Genomic DNA, 26,773 nt, shown 5'->3' with positions numbered 1-26,773 from the left:
AAGGCCATAGAACTTTTTCAGACTGCCCAGTGTAACACCAATTTAGACTTCTTGATCAAAGAACTTCAGTGTTGTCAGCTCCATCTTTTAGCCTGAGTTGTTGAGCAGATATCAAGGTGATATGGAAATAATGTATACACCTTGCCTTTTTAATCCTCTTTTTCTCTTCAGTTATACCTTTTTTTCTCTTTGAGTCTGGGGGGTTTCTTGCCAATGTATTGGAAGTTCTCTAAATTACCCTCAAACATTTTGGTATTGGTGTAGTAACAGCTGTGGGATTGCATATGAATTCTATAGGATTGAATCCTGAGATTTCAAATATTGATTTCAGCTGAGACTTTCACTGGAGTCTAAAGGAGTTAGGCAAACTCATTGGGAGCTGGGATGTCTAATTCCCTTTGACCTCACTGAAAAGCCCATCTTAAATATTTTTTCTACCATACTACCTCTGAGTCTAACCTTTAAGAAGCATTTTATTTCAACTGAAGACCAGAATGAGGGCTGCGTCAGCGAAGAAGAGGTTTTCTAAAGCTTTTGTTTAGACTAGGATTTAAAGGTTTGTTAGATCATATTAGATAGGAGGTGTTCCTTAGAACAAGCTAAAACTGGTCAAGACAAGGCATGCTGTACTTAATCAAGCACTTCAACTGGACCAGTTTAGCACTTGCTAAAATACAGGTTGCCTTTTCTTGACCAGAGTTTCAAGTGGTGTGTTTAAATTTGATCAAGGTAGCTACCAGATCCAACAAACCTTTACATTTTAATCTAGACAAAGCTCGTTTTTGTTGTTAGGGCAAGGCCCTGAGCTATTGCTAGTGTGTTGGTGTGCTAGTATAATCTATTACACATTTCAGGGTGATTTTCCAAGACCTACCTACCTACCTTGTTTGTGTTACAAAGTGCTACGTGGACAATGCAAGGTCCCTCCCATGCTTGCCTCATGAATGGACAGTTCGATAGAAGTTGTATAGTAGTAAGAATTTGGGGGACGTGTGGGGGGCTTGTTGTTGGTTTCTGAGCCGTGGTTGTCTCTGAGAATTCTGATGCCGCTGCCCTTCTGCAGCAACCCCATTGGCGAGGACAGGGGGCGGGAACAGCCGGAGACCCGGCAGCTAAGCAGCAGGCCGGCGGCGAAAGGAGGCCTAGCCCGCGTGGGCAGACCAGGCGGAACTCCTGTCAGTACGGTGCCCTGCAAGCCAACGCTGCAGCGGAAGGCCCCGCAGGTGGCACTTCTCGCTGTTACGGCAGGCGCCGTTTTACAGCTGGAGTCGGGCCCCCCGACGTCGAGCGCTGCCCTGCCGCTCTTGTGTCACCGCGTCACGGGGCTTCGCTGAAGCAGAGGCCGCGGGGCGGTTTGCACTCGCTCAGGCACCGGCTCGCGCAGCCCCGTCACGTGCCGCCGCCAGGGAGCATGCGCCTGACCTCAGCCTTGAGCCTTCTCAGCAGCCTTCCCCCGGATTCAGTCCGGCGGGGCCGCCGGCCACTGCCCGCACAGTCACAGCGGGAGCCTGGAGGGAGCCGGATGTCACCGCACCTCTTGTGGGAGGGGCTCTGCCCTCCGCGGAGACGGGGGGGGGTGAGCGGCCAACTCCGCCCCCCCCAACCGCCGCTCACTCGAGGGTGGGGGAAGGCGTCTGACCCGCAGCCAATCGGGAGCCGCCTTGGTTCTGAGGCGAATGCCGAGCCGCGGCGGCTGGGGCCTGTGGGGGCTGCTCCCCACCCAGCTCCCAGCGGGAGGTGGCGCTGCCGGGGGCCCAGCCGAGAAGCGACCCCCGCCGCCCGCGGGGAGGATGGCCAGTGTGAGTACGGGGGCGGGGGGCGGCTCTGCACCCAGTCCGTCGGGCTCCTCCCGCAGGGTCTGCAGGTGCCGGGACTCCTGGTCCCGCTCCCCGGCGCGCAAGTCCTTCCCGTCCATGTCTTGGCGGCTCGCTGTGGGGAGGCGGCCGCCAGGACGGGCCGGCGCTGCGCTTGTCGCCAGTCCGCACGCACAGCTAGCGAGTGGCGATTCGCCTGCTGCGCAGGCTTCCGCCGGCCCCGTCCAGCAGCAGGTCTCCGCCAGGAGGAACCCAGCCCCGGAGCGCACAACCAGCGGGAGCGCTGCTAGCCCCGCACGAAACGGGCATAAAACCGGGCTCCAGGGTTTCCTTCGCTCCAGGAGTTCGCAGGATCTCCCGGGAAAATGACTGTCATTTGCTGCTCAGACATTACCGGGTTTCTTTTGCGGCGATTCTGTATTTTAGGGGCCATTCTGTGAACTGAAAGGCTGTATGTTGTAGCAACCAATGCCTTCGCTTTAGTGAGCATCTAAAACACTTTCACCGTTCGGTGGTTGGATTTTCATTTTGCATTTCTTTCAGTTTGGACAATGGAAAACTGTGTTTCTCCTTTTCTACAGTTTGGCTTTCAAGCACTTGCCGGAGGAGTTTTATTTGCTGTAGAAGTATTTTAGTTGATTACAATCAAAAGTGGAAATACTTTAGATTTTTTTTATGAAAGATTTATTTTTACAAACATGTTTTTTCTTTGCCCTAAACAGTATCCCTTCAAGTCTACAAGACACTTCCTGTTCTAATCCTTTCTAAATGCAAATTTTAATTTACTTGCCTTAAAAAACAAACAAAAACCCCTACTTACTTTTGACCCAGGCCAAAAGTGAAGTTTGTGTGCAAGGTTTGAAGAAAATCAGTCTCTGTTATAGAGATCTGAAAAGTTAGCATTAAAAACTGGGTGTGAAATGTCTATTGGTGACAGAAACCTGCAAAAGGAAACAAGCATAAAAGGATGGAAGAGACCAGGAAGTGTGTTTGTGGGCTTATCTATACTTAAAATGTTACAGTGGCATAGCTGTGCCACTTCAGTGTAGACCAGTGATTCTCAAACTTTTGTGCTGGGGACCCCTTTCACATAGCAAGCCACTGAATGTGACCCCACCCCCATAAATTAAAAACACTTTTTAATATATTTAACACCATTATAAATGCTGGAGGCAAAGCAGGGTGGGGTGGAGGCTGACAGCTCGCAATCCCCCTCATAACCACCTCACGACCACTTGAGGGGTCCCGACTCCCAGTTTGAGAACCCCTCGTGTAGACACTACCTATGCGGATGGGAGGAGTTCTCTCAGCATAGATAATTCACTTCCGAGAGGCTATAGCTAGGTTGATGGAAGAATTCTTCTGTCTACATGGGGAGTTAAGTTGACATCACTACACTGCTCAGAGCTGTGAATTTGTCTCATCCCTGAGTGACGTAGTTATGCTAGCATAATTTGCTAGTGTAGAACTGGCCTGAATATAAGATAAAAGAACAATAGTAGATAGTTTATTTTTTTTTCCACATTCCTTTGCATAATATGTTGGGCATAAATTATGGGAATATTTTTTCTATAAAACTTTATGAAAAACATTCACTTATATAAAAAGTTTTGTAAGCTCCTCCCTTCTATTTAACTTTGTTGCAAAAAAGTATTACTAGTTGCCTGATACTTCAGGATGGAATTTGTTTGTTCTGTTTTTTTTATTGCTCAATTCTTCCCTAGTTCAGGCTCTCTGTTTACACTTTCAGTGGACCGTAGCCAAATCTTGTCATTGTGTGTCCTTATTCTCTTTTTTTAAAAAAATTAGTCCTAAAATCTCTAAATTTTAAAACTGAAGTCCATCTCCTTGTCAGTCATTTGCACCTTTACACCTCTAATTTTTTTATTATGTTACTAGAAATGTGTTTAGTACTTCACTAGTTTTTTCTTACAGAGCTTTCTTGTTTTGATGTTAAGCATTTTACTGCTGGGTTTTAGTTGCCTATCCATAGACCTTGCCAAATTTGATTTTTATTTTTCATCAGGTTGACTGATATTGATATTTATTTTTAAGCATTTTAAAAATATTTATTTAAATTTTCACAATTGTGGGAAACTAGAGGGGGTTCACACAATAATTATTTAATGACAGTAGATGTTGAGATTCAGAATGTTAAAGCTTTATAACCATTAAAAAGTGTCAACATCAAATGTCAAAATATACAAAGTAAATATTGTTAAATCAAACTGAGTTCTCAAGCAGCATTTTGTTTCTTGGCCCATTTGTAAATTTTGATGATGATGATTATTATTAATGGAAATATTTTTCGTCAGTTTGTCTCTCTGGTGAAATTGACATTTAGTGATAAAAATCTAATCTCTCCAAGCCCACCTATTCATAATTCAGATGCCCTTTACCAAGAATATGGACCGCAATCTTTGGAGGAAGTTCAGAGCTGAACTCAGCAGTGGCCTCTTCCCCTTCTCCTAGGGACTTGACAGTTGGGGGCTCCCTAGAACTTCCTGCCTCTGTAGCAGCAGCTCAGAGTCTCATGAGTAACCTATCATTTTCCCAATGCTCTTTGGGACCATAGTGAGCTTTTCTAACCTTTAGCCTCTTACTCCTTCCCAGTACTTTGTTGCTGGCCAGAGTGGTATGCCCTCAGCTGTTTGGAGTCCCTATCACTACTTCTTCCCCTGTTGTGCAGAGAAGGAATGGACAAGCAACAGACAACTGGCTCTTGCTGTTGAAAAGCAGATCTGTCCCTTAGTCAGGGAAGGACTGGTGTGATCAAATAACTGACAGGGCCCATCGAAGGACTAAATCATCTTGCTTCTTTCTCATCCCCAAAGCAGAGACCTGCAGCAAACAGGAAGGGTGTTAGGGCCTAAAGTTAAAAAGGCTGTTTAGTTTCCCTCTGTGTCAGATGAGGAGGAGAAATTGCAGCATGGTTGGGCTGTGTGGAAGATAAGGCACAGGAAGAGAGTAAGAAACTTGTTTCTGGGATGTGGTAGACATAAGTGGTCTGAAGTCACCAGCCCAGCAGAATTCCACAGGAGATGTTTGGTTCATAAATGCTTCAGTGGAATAATCAATCAGGAATTCACCCTTGCTCAGAAACCAGGCATGTGGCTTCCTTACACTCTTAAAGAAGCAGCGGTGTGGACTATGAGAATACAAAGTATCAGACTGATGATAATAAAAGAGTCACACTGAAACTGTCCAGACAAACATCAGAGGCTTGTTCTTCTATTTGTCCCCAGGCTGGGGACATGGAAATGAGGACATGAGGACATGGAAATAAGTGGAATTAACTTAAGTATTTTGGAAGGCTAAATGGAAGCACACATCCAATCTGTTGTCTTCTCCCTCAGGCAGGTGCCAATTCCTGTAGTATTACCGCTTTCTCTCCTTAAGATAACTGGATGTTTTTCGGTCAGAGGAAGGGGAGAGTGATGATATAATTCTTTCTTCTGCCAAATTTTGTTCCCATCTAGGCTCATATGGTCATTCTGGCTCTAAGCCTCAGATGGAGTGAGAAGAAGCACAACACAGTGTCGCACATTCTCACCCACACCTGATACTGCACAAGAGCCATGATAAGTGTTCCCTCTAATTTTTCCCATCCAGGTATGGAATGAATTTTGTTGTGTACCAATATGGAGGTGATGTGTGATGGGGGTCGGGCTGAGGGTTTTCGAAGTGTGGGAGAGGGCTCAAGGCTGGGGCATAGGGTTGTGGTGCAGGGGGTGAGGGCTCTGGGGTGGGACCAGGGATGAGGAGTTCAGGTGTGGGAGGGGGCTCGGGCTGGGGCAGAGGGTTGGGGTGCAGGAGGTGAGGGCTCCAGTTGCAGGTGTGGGCTCTGGGGTAGGTCCGGGGATGAAGGGTTCAGGATGTGGGAGATGGCAGAAGATTAGGGTACAGGGCTTGAGAGCTCTGGCTTGGGATGAGGCTTTGGGTTGGGGCTGGGGATGAGGGTTTGGGGTCCAGGCTGCCCCAGGTCTGTGGCAGGGAGAGAGAAGGCTCTCTCCTTCCTCCCCCGCCCCCCAGCCTTCTCTCTCTGCAGCAGCTCTGGGGGCTGGGGGAGAGGCGCCTCACCTTGTCCGCTCTCCTTACCCAACTGTCATCTTCCAGGCCTACCTGGAGCCATGCACCTGAGTGCAGTGTGCATGCCTGTATGGCTCTGCTAATTAAGTGTGAGGCCCTTGGTGGCCGCCTGCGCAGGCGTGCACCTTTAAAGGGAACATAGGCCATGATATGGATGGTGGGGCAGATCCCTATTCTCATCAGGAAAGAGTTAAAGAGCTCTTCTGGGGGCAGACTCAGCCTTAGCCTCCCATGCACATGTAAGGCTTATGAAACCTGGAGAAGGGTGGGTCCTTAAAGGGAAGGATCCCTGCTCAGTGCAGGACAGCACTTTGAAGGAGCAGGACTGCATGCCAGAGCTCCCCAGCCCATGGAAGCAGGGGTAGCTGACTGGGGGCATGGCTAGAGAGCTTTGGCTGCCCAGGCCACCTTAGAAAGGAGGAGGGCTGGTACTTATTTTTGTCCCTCAACTTCCCAAAAGCCTAGGACTCTGCTTTTGTGGCCTGGGGAAGGATGCTGACTTTGTTGTTTGGACTGCTTTAATCTTGTCCTGCACAAGGGGGTCAATGCCTGGAATAACACAGCTGGAGAGCTGTGCCCCAGTTACTGAGATAGGAGCATCACACACCCTCTTGCCAAGGGGTGCTGGATGGATTTGCAGCAGTGGGGTTCTCAAACTGCAGTGCAGTGATAGCATACGCATCCTTAATTTTGCACTAGACCACCTTGCCACAGAGAACAGCAACAGCAAGTGCTCTTTTTCTGTGGTTATCCAAGTGCTGATGGATCACTGGGGACACTTCACAGACATCAGGGTTGGCTGATCAGGGAAGGTGCACTCTGCTTGCATCTAAGAAAACAGAACTGTTAAGAAAGCTGCAAGCAGAGACTTTCTTTCCTGGCCAGCAGATTACGAGTGGTGATGTTGAAATGCCTATTATGATCCTCAGTAACCCAGCCTACCCCTTGTCCCCTAGTTCATGAAGCTGTGCAGCAGCCTCCTTGACAGCACCAAGAAAAGATTCAACTACTGGCTCAGCAGATGTGGAATGACAGTTGAATGTGCTTTTGGTAGATTGAAGGTGCGCTGGTGATGTTCACTCACAAAATTGGATCTCTGTGGAAAAAAATAGCCTAATAGCTATAGCTGCTTGCTGTGTTCTGAATAAGTTTTAAGCAAGGAGGGAAAAGTTGCTGCACGGGTAAGGGTAAAAGTAAAGATGGAGCATCTGTCCGTGGAGTTAGACTAGCCAGACACAAGGGCTATCAAAAGAGCGTAGTGTACAGCTATATGGCTCCAAGAGACATTGAAAGAGCACTTTAAAAGTAAGAAACAGTAATGTGGTGTATTGTGCTCTATCTGACCCTGCTCTTCTGGGGTCTGTTAAGAACTGTGTGGTGCTTGGTATATGTCTATGAATATAACACTATCATTGATCCTATGAGTTGTCACAGAGAACAATGAGTGGGTGCCTTCAATACTGTTGCGCGTTCTGCAGCATATATTGGGAATTAATAAAGATGAATTATTTTCCAATGATAGAATTTTACTGAATAACAAAACCACTTAAAAAAAAATTCTGTGCAAATTAAAAGCAAATACATTAAAACCTTAATAAATTTATGGAACAGAGCTTAAAGAAGGGAAAAGAACATTCATGTACATTTTAGCTACATCATTTTCCACAGGCAGCCTTGTTTTAGCTCAGTGGTCCCCAAATTTTTTGGCTGGCAGCGACAGCTGAAGGACCACTGCAGTGGTGGAGCATCCACCGAAATGCCGCCGAATTTTGGCGACGACACCTCTCAATGATGTCGCTTGCCGTTGACAAGCAACGTCATCGAGAGGCTTTCCTGTCGAAATTCAGGAGCGACGGCTCTCGATGACGTCACTTGTCGACGGCAAGTGGCGTCAGTGAGAGGTGTCCCTGCCAAAATGCTGCTGTGGCGTTTCTGTGGGTGCTCTCCCAGGGCCAGGATGCAGGCGCATTAAGATACCCCATGGGCGCCATGGTGCCTGTGGGCACCGCATTGGAACCCCTGTTTTAGCTGATATCTCACTCCTGAGGGTGACAAAGGCACAGGTAGCACAGCTGCTGCTAGTGATCTGCAGGTGCCTTGGCCCGTATTCTGCTAGCTTGTTTACTACAGTGGTGCCTACTGAAGTTAGTGCCGACTGGCATGGGAAAGTTCCTGATGCAGAGGAAGAAGTTAGGCTGCCATCTCTAGAAACCTTTGGAAGAGGATTGCAGAGTATCTCCATGAAAGTTTCAAGTTTGGGATCCCATTATTGTAATGGGAAAGAAATTTACACACACCTGAGTTACCTTTCCCTGCATCAGGCTCACCTGTGCTCAAGTCCTGTGACTAACTGGACTAGAGTGGAGTCTCAAACAGATCCTGGCTCGCTACATAGTTGGACCCTCTCTCTTCCCATCATCCTCCACCGGTCACGTGTATCAGGTCTTTCTCATTGTTGCTGTTCGCGGCAGGGGCCTATGGCTTGAGCCCTTTGAAGGCGCCACATATGCGGTGATGTGTGAGGTGATGACGGGGTATCCTCCACATATGGCATGCAGCTCTTTGTAAAGCAACAGGTCTGTGGCTTGGTACCGGATTAACTGTTGGCCTCCCTGGCCTTCTGATATGCCTGTTGCAGTTCCTTTGCTTCCACACTGCACTGCTGCTGATCCTTGTTGTATCCCTTCTCTTCCATCCCCTGTGCAACCTGCTTGTAGGTGTCCACAGTTCTCTGGCTGGTCTGTAGCTGTGCTTACACAGCCTCTTCTCTCCACAGGCTTAGGAGATCCACTGTTTTCTGTCTACTCCAGGCCAGAACACATTTGGAGCATGTTGCTGGCATGGTTAGTTGGGCAGTTGTGTATGACAATGGAGAGCTGCTGGGTCTGCTTACCAAGCTGGACAATCAGGAAAAGGCATTTAAAAAATTCACTGGATTTTCAAGTGTGAGGGCTTTCAGTCTCCCATGTTCCCTGAAGTTCACAATTGTGACCAGCATGGTCAATGTCAGGAATTGTAGGACAGCTGCTGGAAGACTGTTTTATGGTTTACATAGGTAATATAGTGTCGACACTCATGCTGTGCCAACATCAATGTGTTGACCATGGCTCGATGCCGCTCAGGAAGATGGTGTCAAGTATCAGAGGGGTAGCCGTGTTAGTCTGGATCTGTAAAAGCAGCAAAGAATCCTATAGCACCTTATAGACTAACAGACATTTTGGAGCATGAGCTTTCTGCATCTGACGAAGTGGGTATTCACCCACAAAAGCTCATGCTCCAAAACGTCTATTAGTCTATAAGGTGCCACAGGATTCTTTGCTACTCTTACAGGAAGATGATGTAACTGCACTGCCATAATGGGGTGCTTACATCAATGAGAGACAAATTTAAGTGTAGAAACATGCACAACTAGGTCGATGCAAGGTGGCTTATGTTGACTTAACTTCATAGTGTAGAACAGGCCAATGTGATAACTTTTTTCCTCCCACCCTCACCCCCAAGGTCGTCCACTTAGAGGAGAGAGCTAGGCATATGAATTGTGTAATCTGGGACCTAATTAAGTATAGATTAGGAACAAAGTTGTGCAGGTAATTAAGACTCCCGCTCATGGCCTGTTGCCCCAGGTATAAGGGCAAGAACGTAACATAATATGTCATTGCTGGATGAATCACCAGTATTATGGTAAAAATCTATTATAGGAGACTGACACTTGTATAGCTAAGATTAAAACCAAGTTTCTGTTTAAAGCTTGATTTTTCTAAGTGCTCCAAATTGCACACTTTTACTTGGATTGTCTTGAAATTTGGTGTGTCACAGAGTAGCTTTAGTGATCCAAATTGAGGGTCATTCGAACAAGGGGTTCCTGAGATACAGCCCTCTGAAAAAAGCAGATTTTCTTTAAATTGACATTTTTTGCATTGCTTTTTTGCATACACCTGGTGATCAAACCATGGCTCTGATTCTGGCACAACTTTGTCACATGTTTGAGGGTTGCCTTCAAACAGTGCATAGTGCCTACTAGCCCTTTTGGAGAGCAAAATTTGTGACATTATTAGCAAAAGAGTTTGCTTCCCCACTTAGGGTCATGCCCAAGGCCTGGTGTACGCTAGGAATTTACACTGGTATAACTACAATTCTCAAGGGTGTGAAAATTCCACTTGCCTGAGAGACTTGGTTATACCAATCCAACCCATCGGTGTAGACAGCTCTAGGTCCTCCCTTAGAATTTTTCCATTGACCTAGATACAGCCTGTTGGAGAGGTGGATTACTTAAACGCCAGTGGAAGAATCCTTCCTGTCAGCATAGGTATTGGTCTGCACTGAAGTGCTACAGCGGCTTAGTTGTGCTGCTGTAATGTTTTAAGTGTAGGAAAGCTCTAAGACTCAAGCACCAAATATTATCCTGAGCAGGTGGAGGGAGAGAGAGAGGCAAGTTCAAATCCAACCCTGGTCAAAAATCTGAAATAAAAGAAGAGGCTATTTGCTACAATTTGCCTCTGTCAAAGTTTTTCTGTTTTGGAGATCTGAGTACAGCAGGCAGAAAGCACTGAAGCTTTTCAAAAAGAAGAAGAAAAAATTCTCCCAGCAAGGATTTGCAGGTGTAAGAGAGGGAATTAGGAAGCAGAACAGTGGGGAGATGGATAGAGTGAGAGGGGTTAAGGAGATGGGGATAATGGGAATGGGTGGAAGTGGAGGATTAGAGGATTTAGGGGACTATGGTGGGGTGAAGGAGTGGAGGTTAGAAAGAGTAGGGGCAAGGTAGTTTGAGAGACTGGGAAGAGGGACATGTAGGCAAGTGGCAGAGGGACTGGAGGAGAATAGGGGCAGGGGTCCTGTCAACCTCACATTCTCCCTTTCCATGTGTGAACAAGGATCTGGGAGGGACTTCTACCCAGCTATGGGGGCTGAGCCCCTTCATGTGAGCTGTGGCATGGGGAGCTCTCCCCATCTACAGGGGGTCAGGAAATAGAGTTGAGGTCCATGCCCATTCATCCTTAACTCATTGTCTTTTGAGCAATGTTTCATTACATCCATAAAACATACTCATGTTCTACCTTTGCACTGTACTGAACAGGAGCTACCTGCACCCACCCACTCAGCCTACTCCAAAGAACGAACATCACACCTTTTTCAACCTTATGCACACAATGCCATCTAACACTATATGGTAGTTTCATTTAAGCTTAACAGACCATTCTCATCTACCTAGCTTCTGACAGTCCTCATAGCAAGAAGATCCCTGTGCCCCAATAGTGATACAGCCTACATAACATCAGTGCTCCCTCTCAGCTGCATGCCTGTGTAGCTGCATAAGGGGCCATCAGGGGCCACATACTTGTTAGTACTGGTGTGTACATGGTCATAGCCACAGGTGGACCTGCATGTTTTGGTAAATAGCAGTGAGGGGAGATGGGTGGAGAATGGGCAGTGGAGGGCAGCGGGCTGAGGTGGGTGCAGGGCAATGGGGTGAGGTGGGGGATGGTGATGCACAGGCAGGACTGGCTCCCCCTCCAGCCCCAGGAGGACCTTGCTGCCTCCCCTCTCCACCCGGGCTCTGGAGAGAGAGTCCTCTCTCCCAGCCCTGGGGCTGGGAGTTGGAATCCTTGGGAGTCAAGAGACTTTGGGTCTTTCCCCAGTTCTCCCACGGAGTTTCTGTGTGGCCTTGAAAAGTCACCTCACCCCACATTGTGCCTCAGTTCCCCACTTTCCAAATGAGAATAATGATATTGACCTTCCTCTGTAAAACACTGAAATTTATAAATGAAAATCACTAAATATCGTTGGCTTTTAGATTTGTGTTTTAAAAGGAAAGTACCAAAACTAGGAATAATGGAAATATTTTTGTGACTGTTTTTGTCTGATTTCCAGTGACGACAATTCCCTGTTGTGGATTTAAACTTCCCTTAGCACTGTTTGCAAAGCTTTTGTGGGGAGGACATGTGGTTTATCTTGGGGCCTGATCCTGAAAGGTATTACTCATGTAGCTGTTACTCATGTGAGTGGCCTTATGAAAAGAAGTGGCAGAACTTCATGTCAAGTGAAAGTTTGCCTGAGCGGACCATGTGTCTGTAAAGTGCTGTGTAAATTTACAGAACTACGTGTTTCACTATAATAACCCAGACATTGCAACAATGTATGTGCGCATGAGAATCTGAAGGTGATTTGACTGTGCTACTTTAATTGTCCAGGCTGATCCAATGTAAAAATATAAACAACATGAAGGTTGAGTAGTCTATAGACTTTTAAAGTGCTTTGTATTGTTAATACAAGAGGATGGTATTAAGGGGAATTTTGAGTATTTTTAAAAATGTTGAGCCTTAGTGAAACATGTATGTTGATTTCTAATATGGTATTATATTTTACAGTCAGATGAGATCTTTACAGATTAAGCCCTGTCTGAACATTAAATATCTCAAGCATTTTGCATAAGAGGAAGAGATTCTTCCTGTCCAAAATTCCCCTACTCTTTCCAAACTACTACATAGTGCTCTCTGTGCTGTTGGCCTAGCTGGCTGCTGACTATCCTCCCTAGAGGTGGCTGCATTTCAGTGGTGCATTTATATGTCTAGTTTGTGGAGCATGTACTGATCCTTATGGAGGGAGGCTGTAGGAAGGAATAGATGGATACTGCAGATGTCTCCTGAAGACAGACCTTCCCTAAGACCCAGTTAAGTTCTAACAGTAGGACGTTGTGAGCTCTTAGTGGGATAAGGGCTGCTATGAAAGTACGGAGTGATAGCGCACATCCGCATATTACCTCGATACTGGTGCTGCACATAATAAAATTTATTCTGCGCATGGATGGAAACAATTAGAGGGGGCGTTGCACAACACAGCACTGAATTGAGAGAGACTGGATATCTCAGAGGACACATGTACCTCTTTCCTTTGATCACACACACAGGGGTCAGGGATAGGGACTCAGGGGCACAGCCCCTCCAGATTGCCTCATGTTACAATCATAGCTCTACCAAGCTGCTCCAAGTAGTTCTTTCACCATTCAGTACAGCTGCAGCTATGGCCTGTTCTACATTAGAAAATTAAGTTGACTTAACTGTTGCTCAGGACTGTGAAAATCCACATCTCTGTGAAGTGTAGTTAAGCTGATCTAACCCTTAGTGTAGGCAACCGCTTCTCCTCCTTTGCTGCCTTCATCCACCCTTGTTTGAGGACTCTTTCGCAGAGATAGCTCAGGTTGCAAAGCTGGATTCATTTTTTCCCCCCAGTGTAGAGAAGTTTTTTTTGGGGGGGTGGGGGGAATAAATACATAGTCTCCTTAAATAGTAGGACTGGAAGGGACCTCGAGAGGTCTTCTAGTCCAGTCCTCTGCACTCAAGGCAGGAGTGAGTATTATATATATACCATCCCTGACAGGTGATTGTCTAACGTGCTCTTAAAAACTTGGAGATTCCATAACCTCCATAGGTAATTTATTCCAGTGCTTAACTACACTTGCAGTTAGGAAGTTTTTCCTAATGTCCAACATAAACCTCCCTTGCTGCAATTTAAGCCCTTTGCTTCTTGTCTTATCCTCAGAGGTTAACAAGAACAATTTTTCTCCCTCCGCCTTGTAACATCCTTTTATTTGCCGAAAACTGTTAATATGTCCCCTCAGTTTTCTCTTCTGCAGAGTAAACTAACCCAATTTTTCCAACTTTCCTCATAGGTCATATTTTCTAGACCTTTAATCATTTTTTGTTCTCCTCTGGACTTTCTCCAGTTTGTCAACATCTTTCCTGAAATGTGGCAGAGCTGACTTTTTTCTAATATTGTTACAGCTCTGCCTTTGTTTCAAGTAGAAAAAATAAACACCTTCAAAGCTACAGTTTTTCTTTGTAAATATAGTGTTTACTTATTTTAAAATAATAACTTTCCATTTTATTCCTATGCTATCTCCCCCTAAGCTTTCTTTAACTCTTAATTTTCTAGTGTACAACTAACTTTAAACAAAATAGTTTAAAATCACATATACAGTAGAACCTTAGAGTTACAAACACCAGAGATGTGAACTGACCAGTCAACCACACATCATTTGGAACTGGAAGTATGCAATCAGGTAACAGCAGAGTGAAAAAAACAAACCAAACACAGTACAGTACTGGGTTAAATGTAAGCTAGTTAAAAATAAAAAGGGAAAGAAGCATTTTTCTTCAGCATAGTAAAGTTTCAAAGCTGTAGGAAGTCGATGTTTGGTTGTAAACGTTTGAAAGAACAGCCATAGTGTTTTGTTCAGAGTTATGAACACCTCAGGAATGAAGGTTGTTCGCAACTCTGAAGTTACTGTATTACATTCTTGAGAGTTCCTTTCCAAGCTGTAGGAACAGCCATAATGTTTTGTTCAGAGTTGCGAACAACCTTCATTCCCGAGGTGTTCATAACTTTTTTAAGTTACACTGTATTACATTCTTGTGAAGTTCCTTTCCAGCATCTTGTTGGAATATTTCTGTGATAGTTTAAAGAATGTTTGAGAGAGTAGTACTAAAAACTCATATGCCTTTCAGCATTCATTCCGTCCCACAAATATATACCCAGGATGCATGTTTCCATATTGCTATAAAAGAGGAGCTTGGCAGGATTTGATTTTAATCTATAACTGTTGGTAAATGTTGATTTCAGATGACACACCTGAAATGCATATGTTGAGAATTAATATTTGAAATTATTAATATGGGAAACCACCAAACATGAAGTTAACCATAAATTCCTTTGTTAAATTCAAAGGCCTTATAACATTGTTCTAAAGGTGCCTAGATAGTGAGTAATTTACTACATCCAAACAGTGACAAAACATTTATAAGCATTTGATTGAGATACTTACAAATGGGCTAAACTTAGGGGTGCTTAGACCCATGTTGGTTGGCTTCAGTGTGGTCAGGCAGGTATTAGCAATGTACCCTTTAAGACAGCGGTTCTCAGACTGTGGGTTGGGACCCCATTTTAATGGCGTTGCCAGGGCTGTCTTAGACTTGCTGGGGCCCAGGGCCAAAGCCCAAGCCCAAGGGCTTCAGCCCTGGGCAGCGGGGCTAGGGTTGTCTGGGGCTGAAGCCCTTGGGCTTCGGCTTTGACCCCAAGCCTGGGGCAGTAGGGCTTTGGCTTCACACTCCTCCTCTCTTCTCCTCCTCCCCTCCGGGTGGCAGGCCTTGGGGCTCAGGCTTCAGTCCACCCTCCTGGGGTCCTGTAGTATTTTTTGTTGACAGAAGGGGGTCATGGTGCAATGAAGTTTGAGAACCCCTGTAAGAGTTTACTTTTGTTTATACCTTTCAACAAATTAGTGATGTCACTGCCAAGTACTGATTTCAGCTAAAAAACAGTTTGAGACAATTTCCCCCTTATTTTCAGTCTTAATCCAGATAAGATTTACAATCTCCTTTCTTCCCAAGGCCTTTGCTCCCCTTCTTTTTTCTGTCCAACAGTCTTCTATTGCACATGGATTCATTGGGACTTTTAACACTGGTGTGAGGGTCAGGAAGGGCCATGTTGTTCATTTTAAGGCAGATTCTTATTTAAAACAATCTGCAGTCACCCCTGTCCGTCAGAAGCAGCCTTTTTAAAAACTTTACCTTATTGCATTAGTTCTTTAAACCAGACATCCTCCCTACTTCATTCCTTCTGGCCTTATAATTTATTATTTAAGGCCTTCTTTCTGCTCAGGGCCTTTCTTTACAACACACACATTTCCTTAACAAATGTTAAGCTAAGTCTAATTCTTCAATTTCATACATTCATAATTTGCTACACCATGGATGTGGGGAGGGGAAATCTGTTAACAATTGCAATGAACCTGCGGGGATTGGGTGTCACCAGCAGCATGGGGAGCTCTCTGCAGCCCTGCTATCATGGGAGTGAGAGAGCAGGGCTGTGACAGCAGAGCTGTAGATGGCTCCCTGTATGGCTGCTGGGCCAGTGACACTGAATGCCTGCAAGCACAAGGCAGGGGGAAGGCTGGATCATTCATGTCTGGCAGAGCAGAGGGCCCCAGCCAAGGCTTTATGAAGGAGGATGAGCCCCAGGTTGTAGGGGAAGCCACTCCTGCTGAACAGTTTCTGATGGCTCCCACACTTCTGGCTGGTGAGTGAATGAGGTAGGTAACACCCAATCTCTGCAGGCACTAGTTGTGAAGAAGGTTGCAGTCCTGGCAGGGCAGAGCAGAAGACACTTGATCAAGACCATGAGAAGTAGTCATCAACCCCAGCTGTGGAGGAGGCCACCCTGCTGCTGAATGTCTAAGCAGGTCTGCCTATTTGTGTGTAATTAAGTAATTTTTCTACTTTCTCAAATAATGTCAAGTATAGTTTTAAAAGGTAAAAAATGCAACATTGTATTACGTGACTTTTCGCATCTCTTGTTGTCTGTTTTTAGATACATCACATGGTCAGTTCTTTTTCATAGATTCATAGGTTGTATTGCCAGAAGGGAAGAGGGTGATCATCTACTCTGCACAGTCTTCATAACACAGGCCATAGGACTTCCCTGAATTAATTTGTTTTGAACTAGTGCAGGGATTCTCAAACTTCATTACACCACGACCCCCTTCTGACAACAAAAATTACTATACAACCCCAGGAGGGTCGTATAGAAATCTGAACCCTTCCAAGCCTCGCAGCACTGTGTGTGTGTGGTTGGGGTGGGGTGTCAAAGCCAAAATGCTTCAGCCCTGGGTAGGGGATCTGTAACCCGAGCCCTGCCATCCAGGGCTGAAGCCCTTGGGCTTTGGCTTCAGCCCCATGAGGTGGGGCTCCAGCCCTGAACCACAGTAAATCTAAGACCAGTCCTAGCGACCCACAGTTTGAGAACAGTTGAACTAGCGCATATCTTTTTAGAAAGAAATCCAATCTTAATTTAAAAATTTCCAGTGATGGAGAATCCACCACAACACTTGGTAAATTGTTCCAATGGCTAATTACTTTAAATTTGCACTAAATTTCCAGTTTGAATTTGTCTAGCATCAACTTCCAACCACCGAATCTTGTGTTTTGGGGCAGGCACAATGAGAAGCTCCAATTTTTACTTCATTGGTTTCTGTAGAGGAGCGGACTCACCTCTGTGGTGCCTCCTGCTAGTGACTTGTGGGAAATAGCTCAATTCCAGTTCCAGAGCACCCTTTGCAGGCTGGTGATCTGCCTGTCCTCTGTGTCCCTTCCTGGACCCAGTGCCCTTTTACCTGGGGTGCTGCCCTTGGCAGTAACCCCTCAGTCTTAGGGTCCCCCTCCCCAGGGAACCCCCATCCACTATTCCCACCTTGCCTCAGTATATGGCTACTGTCAGTGATCGTCAAGCCCCCACTCCCTGGGACAGACTGCAGTATCAGCCTACTCATCGCTGGCAAGATTGGATTTGGACCTGCTGCCTTGGCCTACCCCTGGGCTGCCCTCTGCAACCCCCAGTACCTGTTGCCTTCTACTAGGCTGCAGCCTGGGGCTTTTCAGGCTGGAGCTCCCCAGCTCCTCTGCCTTTCCCCAGCCCTGCTTCACTCAGGCACCCTGTCTTTAGCTTCCTGCAGCCAGACCCATTTTCCTCTAAAGCCAGAGAGAAACTGGGCTTCTGGCTCACAGCCTCTTATAGGGGCCAGCTGGGCCTAACTGGGGCATGGCCACAGCTGAGGCTACTTTCCCTAATCAGCCCAGGCTTCTTGCCCCAACCCTCTTCTGGGCTGTTTCAAGCCCCAAAGGGCAGGAGCTGGGTCACCATCCCGCTACAGGGAGCCCTCTGTCTGCTTGGGCTGCCCTGCTGGCTGGAGTGTTCCCCCTTCTCTGGCTGCCCTGCTGGCTGGAGCTCCTTCTCCCTTCCTGGGCAGCTGCTGCTGGCTGGAGTGCACCCCTCCTGGACTGCTGCTGCTGAGCGAGGGGGGGGGGCCTTGCTAGCCAGCCCCCACTTCTCCACCCCTGGCTGCCGGGTGCCCAGGGCCGCCCCTCCTTCTCCTCAATCCATCACTGCTCTTGCTCAGGCCAAAGGGGGACCTCCTCCAGTGCGCCTGGCTGAGCGGGCGGGCCTCGCCTGCGCTCTGGTTGGGCCTGTGGAGAAGGATGCAGCAGGGGTACTGCCAGGCGTGGGAGAGGGCTCTCCCCAGGGGGAATTGTCCCTCCCTCCGGCTGTCCCACGAGTACCTCTCCAGGTCCGCGAATCACCATCCCTGCCCTCCGACCCAACCCCTGTCGACACCATGGAGGGCTGGACCCTAGTGCAGGGTAAGCAGAGCAAGCGAAAGGCTCGAGCTCCGCTCTTGCCACCTGATGCGGAAGCCCCCCGTAAGACCAGAAAGGGGGCCGCAGACACCGAGCCTTCTGCCATGCCCATGGGATCAGTCCATATGCCAGTTCCGGCTAGGGAAGACGTGGCAGCACCGGAGGGTACCTCCATCCCTCCTCCACAGTCCCTCCTGGCGGAGGCCCCGAATGAGGCCCCTCCTATTCCCTTGCCACGTGTTCCCCCTACAACACCCGCGTGAGCGTCACCTCAGATGCGAGTGGGGACGACCCCGGGGTGGTGGGAGATGAGCTCCCTTCCATCTTTGAGGAGATTGAGGCCCTGGGTCTGACCCCGGTCACTCGGGGGAGGATGACCCTCTGCCAGCGGGCCTCGACCTAGCTGACCTCACCCCAGTTCCCCCTTCCCCATGTTCCATCATCCTGATTGCTGCGTCTGCTCCCGCCTCCGAGGGTCCTCTGGACTCCTCGACCTGCCCGGCCGTGGATGGCACCCCACTGATGGTCGCCAAGCCTGTTTAGGCGACGGCCGGTGCCTCGTGGCCGGGAGATGAGCTAACAGGGGCATCTCTCGGTAGCGCGGGGCAACCGAGTTCCTTCCTGAGCGGGGGCCCCACTGAAGGTTTTACGTCTCTCAACACTGAGGCTGTCATACCTGCTGTTGAGCCTGGGCCCTGCGTCACTGGGGACCTCCTCCCTACCCCTCAGGCCCCCAAGCCTGGCCACGAGGAGCCACCTCCTGACAGTCAGGCTCCTGCAGCCCAGGGCCCCATCTCTGTCCCTCCCTCCAACCCTGCTCCTGACCCCAGCCCTGCCCTTACTCCTGACCCCAGCCCTGTCCCCTCCACCTCCCATGATGTTATTGCCGCCCCTGGGGCTGTCTCCTTCCCTTTCCCGGAGGGTGACCCCCAGGGAGCGGCCTTTACGTTTCACAGTCCTGACCCCCTAGGGGCTGCACTCTTCCCTCCACCGCCCTCCATTGAGCCGGGGTCTGAGGCGGACCGTGTGGCGCCGGCCCATCGGGCGCCACGTTTCGGGTCCACCCCTTGCCTGCCCATCCCAGTGGGCCACGGGGCTGTGCCAGAGGCCCCACCGGTGGGTCACCGGAGGCCAGTGACCCTACCCCCCCATACGCTGCGAGAGGAGCTGCGGGAGTTCCTGGAAGACGTCAGGGGCTCGCGCAACAAGTTAGCGCTTGCTCTCAGCACTGGGGGGATTTCCACCAGATCCTCCGGGCTGCGAGGACCCTTATGGAGGAGGGCAAGAGGACCGGGAAGCAGGGTGCCGCGACATACCACCGAGTCCGCAGCTTCCGTGACTCCTTGCTCACCTTCGGAGTGGGTCATGGTTTGCTGCGCAGCCCAACGGGGGCTGTGAGCGCCCCTGCTGGCGAGGATTCCTCCCAGCCCTCCTCATGGCATTCGTCACCTTTGCCACTTTGAACACCTGGAGCCGTAGGGTGGGTTTCCACAGGAGCCAGGTGCTCTCCTTCCTTCGGGAGGAGGGGTACTCTGTGGTTTTCCTGCAGGAGACCCACATGGATCTGGCCGCCGAAGCTAGCTGGCGGCTGGAGTGGGGGGATGGGGTCTACTTCAGCCATCTCACAACCTGTAGGGCTGGAGTGGCTACCCTATTCTCCTACAGCCCGAGGTGCTGGGGGTTGCTGAGGCTGTGCCGGGCCGCCTGCTGCACCTCCGGGTCCACATGGAGGGGCTCGTGGTCAACCTTGTGAACGTCTATGCCCCGACATCAGGCCTGGAGCGGCTGCCGTTCTATCAGCAGGCGTCTGCCTTCCTCAGCTTCTTGGATCCTTGTGAGTGCCTGGTCCTGGGCGGGGACTTCAACATCGTCCTAGAGGAGAGGGACCGCTCGGGGACTGAGCAGAGCCCGGCCGCCGCGGACGTCCTCCGGGAGATCATCAACCATCACTCTCTGGTGGACGTCTGGCGCAACCACCACTCGGACGATGTCTCCACGTTCACCTATGTCCGGGTGGGAGGCCATCGGTCGTGCCACTCCTGGTTGGACCGCATCTACATGTCACGCTTCCACCTTTCACGGGCCCAGTCCTCCAGCATCCGGCTGGCCCCTTTTTCATATCACCACCTCGTTACTGTGACGGCCTCTCTCAGTGTGGAGAGGCTGGGGCCGGCCTATTGGCACTTCAACAACAGCCTGCTGGAGGATGCGGGCTTCGTGGCGTCCTTCCGGGAGTTCTGGCTGGCCTGGCGAGGGTAGCGGCGTGCCTTTTCCTCGGTGCGGCGCTGGTGGGATGTGGGGAACATTCGCGCCCGGCTCTTCTGCTGTGACTACACCCGGGGTGTCAGCCGACGGAGGGATGTGGCGATAGGGCAGTTGGAACAGGAGCTGGAGAGGCGTCTGGCTGCCAGCCCCGAGGATCCATCCCTTTGTGGAGCGTGCGGGAGAGGCAGGAGGAGCTCCGGGTCCTCGAGGACCATCGGGCTCGGGGCGCCTTTGTTTGCTCCCGCATCCGCCTCCTTCAGGAGATAGATCGCTGCTCCCGCTTCTTCTACGCCCTGGAGAAATGGAGGGGGGCCAAGAAGCACGTCACCTGCCTTCTGGCGGAGGACGGCACCCGCCTCACGGATCGGGCAGAGATGTGCGAGAGGGCCCGAACCTTCTACGCGCACCATTTCTCCCTGGATACGACTGATCCTGCCGCTCGCAGAGTGCTTTGGGACAGGCTCCCGATGCTTAACGCGGGCGACCGGGACTGGCTAGAGCTGCCTCTCTCTCTGGCCGAGTTCTTGGAAGCCGTCTGTCGCATGCCCACCAACAAGTCTCCGGGCATGGACGGGCTGACCGTGGAGTTCTATCGCGTGTTCTGGGACGTCCTTGGCCCGGGCCTGGTCAACGTCTGGGCCGAGTCCTTGCAGGGTGGGGTCCTCCCTCTCTCGTGCAGGCGAGCTGTGCTCACCTTATTGCTGAAGAAGGGGGACCTCCACGATTTATGGAATTGGCGTCCTATCTCGCTCCTCAGCACGGACTACAAAATCGTCGCCAAGGCCATCTCTCTGCACCCAGACCAGACCTACACATTCTGGGCCGTAGCATCTTTGATAACCTCTATCTGGTCTGGGATCTCTTGGAGCTTGGGTGCAGGGATGGTCTGTCGTTCACCCTCTTGTCCCTGGATCAGGAGAAGGCGTTCGACAGGGTGGACCACGGGTATCTCCTGGGCACTCTGCGAGTGTTAGGCTTCGGGTCCCAGTTGGTGGGTTTTCTCCAGGTGCTGTACGCTTCCGCGGAGTGTCTGGTCAGGCTCAACTGGACCCTGACCGAGCTGGTCAGCTTCGGGCGGGGAGTGCGGCAGGGGTGTCCCCTCTCGGGCCAGCTGTACGCTCTGGCCATCGAGCCCTTCCTCTGTCTCCTCCGCAGGAGGTTGACGGGGTTGGTGCTTCGGGAGCCGGAGCTGCGGCTGGTCCTGTTGGCGTACGCCGACGATGTGCTCCTCGTGGTCCAGGACCCGGGCGACTTGGCGCGGGTGGAGGCCTGCCAGGCGGTGTACTTGGCGGCCTCCTCCGCCTGGGTCAACTGGGTCAAGAGCTCTGGCCTTGTGGTCTGGGACGGGTGGCAGGCAAGCTTCCTCCCCCCCGCGCTTCAGGCCATCTGGTGGAGCGTGGGTCTGCTGCTCCATCTCGGCGTTTACCTTTCCGCCACGCATCTGTCTCCGCCGGAGAACTGGCAAGCTTTGCAGGGCAGGGTGGCAGAGCAGTTCTGGAAGTGGACAGGACTCCTCCGGTGCCTTTTCCTTCGAAGGAGGGCACTGGTGCTCAATCAACTGGTCCTGTCCATGCTCTGGTACCGGCTCAACACCCTGGTCACAGCCCCAGGCTTCCTGGCCGACCTCCGGAAGGTGGTTCTGGAGTTCTTTTGGTTAGGACTGCACTGGGTCCCTGCAGGTGTACTCCACCTGCCCCTGGAGGAGGGAGGGCAGGGCCTGAAGTGCCTGCACACTCAGGTCCACATCTTCCACCTCCAGGCACTGCAGAGGCTTCATTATGGTGCGGGTAGTCCAGCGTGGAGAGTCCTGGCACACGCCTTCCTGCGCCGCTTCCAAGGGCGCTGCTATGACTTGGAGCTCCTTTATCTCGAACCGGCAGCTCCTTTATCTGCGAGACCTCTCCGGGCTGCTGGTTTTCTGCCAAGACCTCCTCCAGACCTGGAAGCTGTTCTCTGCGACCAGGTCTGTGGCGGCCATCGAGGGGGAAGATCTCGCGGAGCCCCTGCTACAGTCCCCAGCTCCGTGTGCAGGTGGTGGAGTCCCCTGTGGTGCGCCAGAGGTTGGTCCTGGCGGAAGCTACCAGGGTCAGAGACCTCCTGGACTACAACTGGGGAGACTGGCTGGATCCCCTGACGCTCACTCAACGCATGGGACTCTCCAGACTTTGTACTCCCCGGCGTGTACTTCAGGAGGTGGAGGCCGCTTTGCTGCCCGCTGCTCGGGCCTACCTCGACCGGGTCCTGTGGGAGGGCATGCCCTGCTCACCCCAAGCCCTCCGGACCTTTTCATCGGGTCCCTGCCCCATAGACCCGACCGGCCCCCCCGCCCCTTCTCCGCAAGCCGGCTGCACGACCTGCAGCCGGTCCGTTTCCAAACCGCGCCAGGGAAGCATCTCTACACGCTTGTGCTCCACACCCTTCACTTCCTCACCCTCGTGTCCCGCCCTGATACAAAGTGGCGGGACCTCCTGCCACCTCTGGAGGGTGAGGAGCCCCGGTGGGCCAGCCTCTACTCCATCCTGGTCCCAAGGCCCGTCGGGGATATTAGTTGGCTGCTCCTTCATGGAGCCGTGAGCACGGGCGTGTACTTGGCACGGTTTACCCCTGTCCCAGACACCTGCCCCTTCTGCGGCATGAGGGAGACCCTGGCGCACGTCTACTTAGAGTGCGCCAAGTTGCAGCCCCTATACCAGCTCCTCGCCAATCTCCTGTTGCGTTTCTGGCTGCACTTTTCCCCTCACCTCCTTCTCTACACACTCCCTATCCGTGGCCCCACAAAGTTGCGGGACCTCCTGGTCAACCTCCTCCTCGCCCTGGCTAAAAAGGCCATCCACGCAACCAGGGAGAGGAGGTTGGCTGATGGGGACTCCGGTGACTGTGGGGCTTGTTTCCGATCCTTAGTCCGTTCACGTATCCGGGCAGAGTTCCTCTGAGTGGCGTCCACTGGCTCCCTTGACGCCTTCGAGGAGCAGTGAGCGCTGTCCGGGGTTCTCTGCTCGGTGTCCCCGTCAGGCTCCCTTCTTATGACCCTTTGACCGCACTCCTGTCCCTGTTCTTTTATTAGTTGTCCCCTGGAATCAGTGGGGTTCTGAGGTCCTGTAAATCCTCCTCTTAGGCTGGGGGGGGGTCCTTTAGCAGTGGGCAGGCAGAAGCCCAATAGATACAGTTTCAAAGCAGTTTTGGAGATCAGAAGTTTTTAGAGAAGTAAGGAAAAGGACCCCATGGGTGAAATATAAAAGTTCTATGTTTCTTCTTTTTCAACATATTACTAGAAACTTTTGTATATGTTGATATATGGAAAAGGACTACACAGAGATCAGTACAATGAATATTAGAACAGTTTAAGTTCAATTCACCCTGTGAATGTTAGGAAACATAACTGAAAGTTTACGAAGAATAATAATTTTTTAATGGAAGATTTCCATCTCTTTAAAATGAATTTATATATTGCAGTCCTAGCATTTCCACCATCTCCCCTTCTGTATCTGGCAAACACTGTATGTTGCTTCCTTAAACTGAATTTAAATTACAATATAATCAGTACTGGTTATTTGGGGGATGGGGAACGTATACACTTATTTTAACATCTTGCTCAACTGATATAACGGTTTTAACTGAAAATCTGTATCAGCATATTTCTAAAGATCTAAAACATCTTGTTGAGCTCCTTTTTTATTAAGACTTCCATAATCTGTAAATGTATGTAAATAGAGAAACAAAACCAACATCTTAAAAAAATATCACGTTGATAATGGTTGTAAATTCAGGTGACAAAAAAACCTTTTTATATAGCATCTTGCAATCTCTGGTAATTGTACTGAACTTTTTTGAAACATTCCATTGATTTTCATTTACTTATTTCTTTCCAAGCATTATTTACACATAAAGAGGGGGAGAGACTTTCCTCTCCCCAGTTTAGCCTCTGATAGCCAGATCAAGAAGCATTAAAATAATCCTACCACTCAAGTCTGTCTTGTTTGTGTACTGTGCCCTGCAAATATTGCCTGTCAACAACCAAATCTGAACCATTGAATTGTACTTGTAGTATCTTGTATAATAATCTCACTGTGCAAGTTGCTGACCTTGACTTTATAACTTTAAAACAATCCCATCTAAATTTGTTCCTGAAATAAGGCAAAGCAGTAGGTTTGTTTGCCAGATTAGCAGACAGCATCTTAATTGCCCTTGAATAGACAAACCAAAAGCAGGTTAGTGAAATACTGCAGCTTTGTATGCATCTGTCGGTCTCTCCAAACCAACTCCTAACTATGCTAAGAAATAAAACCTTTTCTCTTTGCCAGCTAGATTCTGTACTTGATTTTATTATTTTTCTCCTGCTGGTGGTGAGTTGGTTTTTCTTCTAAAATTATTTTTATGAATTTTACTGTATATTTAAACATTTTAAGAAATATTACATAACATACAAAGATAAATCATATAAATTGGATTTTTTTAAGCACTAAGAGCCTGGAGCTTGGAAATGGCCTTTTATCCTAAAATCATGACTATAAATACCATGCCATTCACATATTAATATTTTGGTTTGTGACTTCAGTAAAAATTAGCAATTTTATGCAATATAAAGACTGTGTTTGCACAGTATTCTGTGCTGTGATGTTAATGATACATAGTGCAGTGTCTTCACCAGAAATCTTCTGTAGTTCAAGTAGGTTTGATACATGAAGTCTTTCTTCTACTGATATACTAGAAATTTGTATCTGGGAGTGCTAGACCATTTGCAGCAGTTATAGTGTCACTGTCTGCTAGATAGTGTTCTCTTCCTTTAGCCATGAAGCACAATACAGTAAAAGCTGTGTTATCTGGCACTTTACCGATCGCAAAGCTCTAGAAACCGGCATTTCGGGATGCCGGATCTGGACGGCACTCACCTTGGGTGGCTCCCCGTAAGCGGCAACATGTCCCTGCTGCTCCTAGATGGAGAAACAACCATGGGGGCTCCATGCTCTGTCCCCACCCTGCCCCGAATGCTGGCTCCACAGCTCCCATTGGCCAAGGACTGCGGCCAGTGGGAGCTGCAGGGGCGGCGCCTGTGTGGAGGCAGTGCGCAGAGCGGCCTGGCTGTGCCTCTGCCCAGGAGCAGCTGGGACATGTCACCGCTTTCAGGTAGCCTCCTCAGGTGAGCGCTGCCCAGATCCAGCCCCTTGAAACCCCTCCCGTGCCCCAAGCCCCAGCCCTGAGCTTCTTCCTGCACCCAAATTCCCTTCCTCCATTGGTAAGTGTAACTCCTAGTTAACCGGAATTTTTGACTGACCAGCTCCACTCATTCCCCTAACATGCCGGATAACAAAGTTTTTACTGTACTAATTTTTACATAATTGTAGCTGTATATCAGATAACTATCACAAGTAAATCCCTCCCTAAGAATTACTTGGTTTACTTAGTTTAGTTCCTCTGTATACCTTGCTGTTACATCAGGGTATTATGAGGATTTGGAGTTTTTTATTGGATCAATGATCAGTAAGTGTTTCCCCCATTTTTAGCCCTGGCTTGAAAACATTGGTGTTTTGAACTTGACCAGTATGGATTGTCCGGTTGCTGAATGCACTCACCTTACAAGCTGTACCATATAGGTCGATCCTTGTGGGAACAGTGTGCAGGATCAGGGCCTCCTTTTGTAGTTCAGTTCAAGACTTGGCAGGCAGATTAAAAAATAATCTCTCATAAAATAGGTATTTTAGTTTTGTATTAGCATGAAAAATTTGTTCATGCGCCATAACATATAGTCAGTTTTGCAGATTCTAATATAAATGAGTCATTTTTACAGAAAGAAAAGGAACCAACCTGTGTTGACAAAACTAACAATGTGGGAGAGAATTACATAGAAATGTAGAATTTAGCTTTAGACATAAAATCCAAAAATATATTTTAAATGCTTTTTTTTTTTTTTTTGAGTGGCCTTGGTAAATTCAGAATCTTGGGAATGTACCAATGTTCCATGCTGTGCTGTTGAAGCATTCCCAAGAGTCTGAATGTGAAGAGGTCAACTAAAAACCAACCAACCAAAGCCCCCCCTCTGGTTACAGGTGAGTAACCTTTATTTGTTACAGTATATACCCATTCATTAGTAGTGCCCTACTAAATTCATCGTCCATTTTGGTCAATTTCATGATCCTAGGATTTAAAAATTGTAAATTTCGTGATTTCAGATATTTAATTCTGAAATTTCATGGTGGTGTAACTGTAGGGGTCCTGACCCAAAAGGGAACTGTTGGGGGAGAGTCATAAGGTTATTGTAGGGGGGTTGCAGTACGGCCATTCTTGCGTTCGTGCTGCTGCTGGTGGGGGTGCTGCCTTCAGAGCTGGGTGGCCAGAGAGTGGCAGCTGCTGGCTGGGAGCACAGCTCTGAAGACAGCACCGCTGCCAGGAGCAGTGCAGAAGTAAGGATGACATATTATGATATTA

General features: G+C 49.1%; 1 protein-coding gene across 5 annotated transcripts in view; it reads left to right on the top strand.

Moving 5' to 3' along the window:
• Positions 1-26,773, top strand: part of OSBPL9 (oxysterol binding protein like 9) — a 132,140-nt gene that overhangs the window by 36,881 nt on the left and 68,486 nt on the right. Inside the window, exon 1 of one of the 5 annotated variants that reach the window (XM_030571921.1) lies at positions 1,701-1,799. The exons of 3 other annotated variants lie outside the window; for them this stretch is intronic. In XM_030571921.1, the coding sequence (XP_030427781.1) occupies positions 1,791-1,799 (9 nt within the window). In that variant the 5' untranslated portion in view covers positions 1,701-1,790. Of the gene's footprint in view, positions 1-1,700; positions 1,800-8,679; positions 8,747-26,773 lie in introns of those variants that run through there. One more of the 5 variants, XM_030571923.1, reaches the window with a different exon arrangement.

Source organism: Gopherus evgoodei, chromosome 8, assembly GCF_007399415.2.
Source record: "Gopherus evgoodei ecotype Sinaloan lineage chromosome 8, rGopEvg1_v1.p, whole genome shotgun sequence".
Classification (NCBI taxonomy): domain Eukaryota; kingdom Metazoa; phylum Chordata; order Testudines; family Testudinidae; genus Gopherus; species Gopherus evgoodei.
Note: the sequence above shows the minus strand (reverse complement) of the source record. Positions and strands in the feature narration are given on the sequence as shown.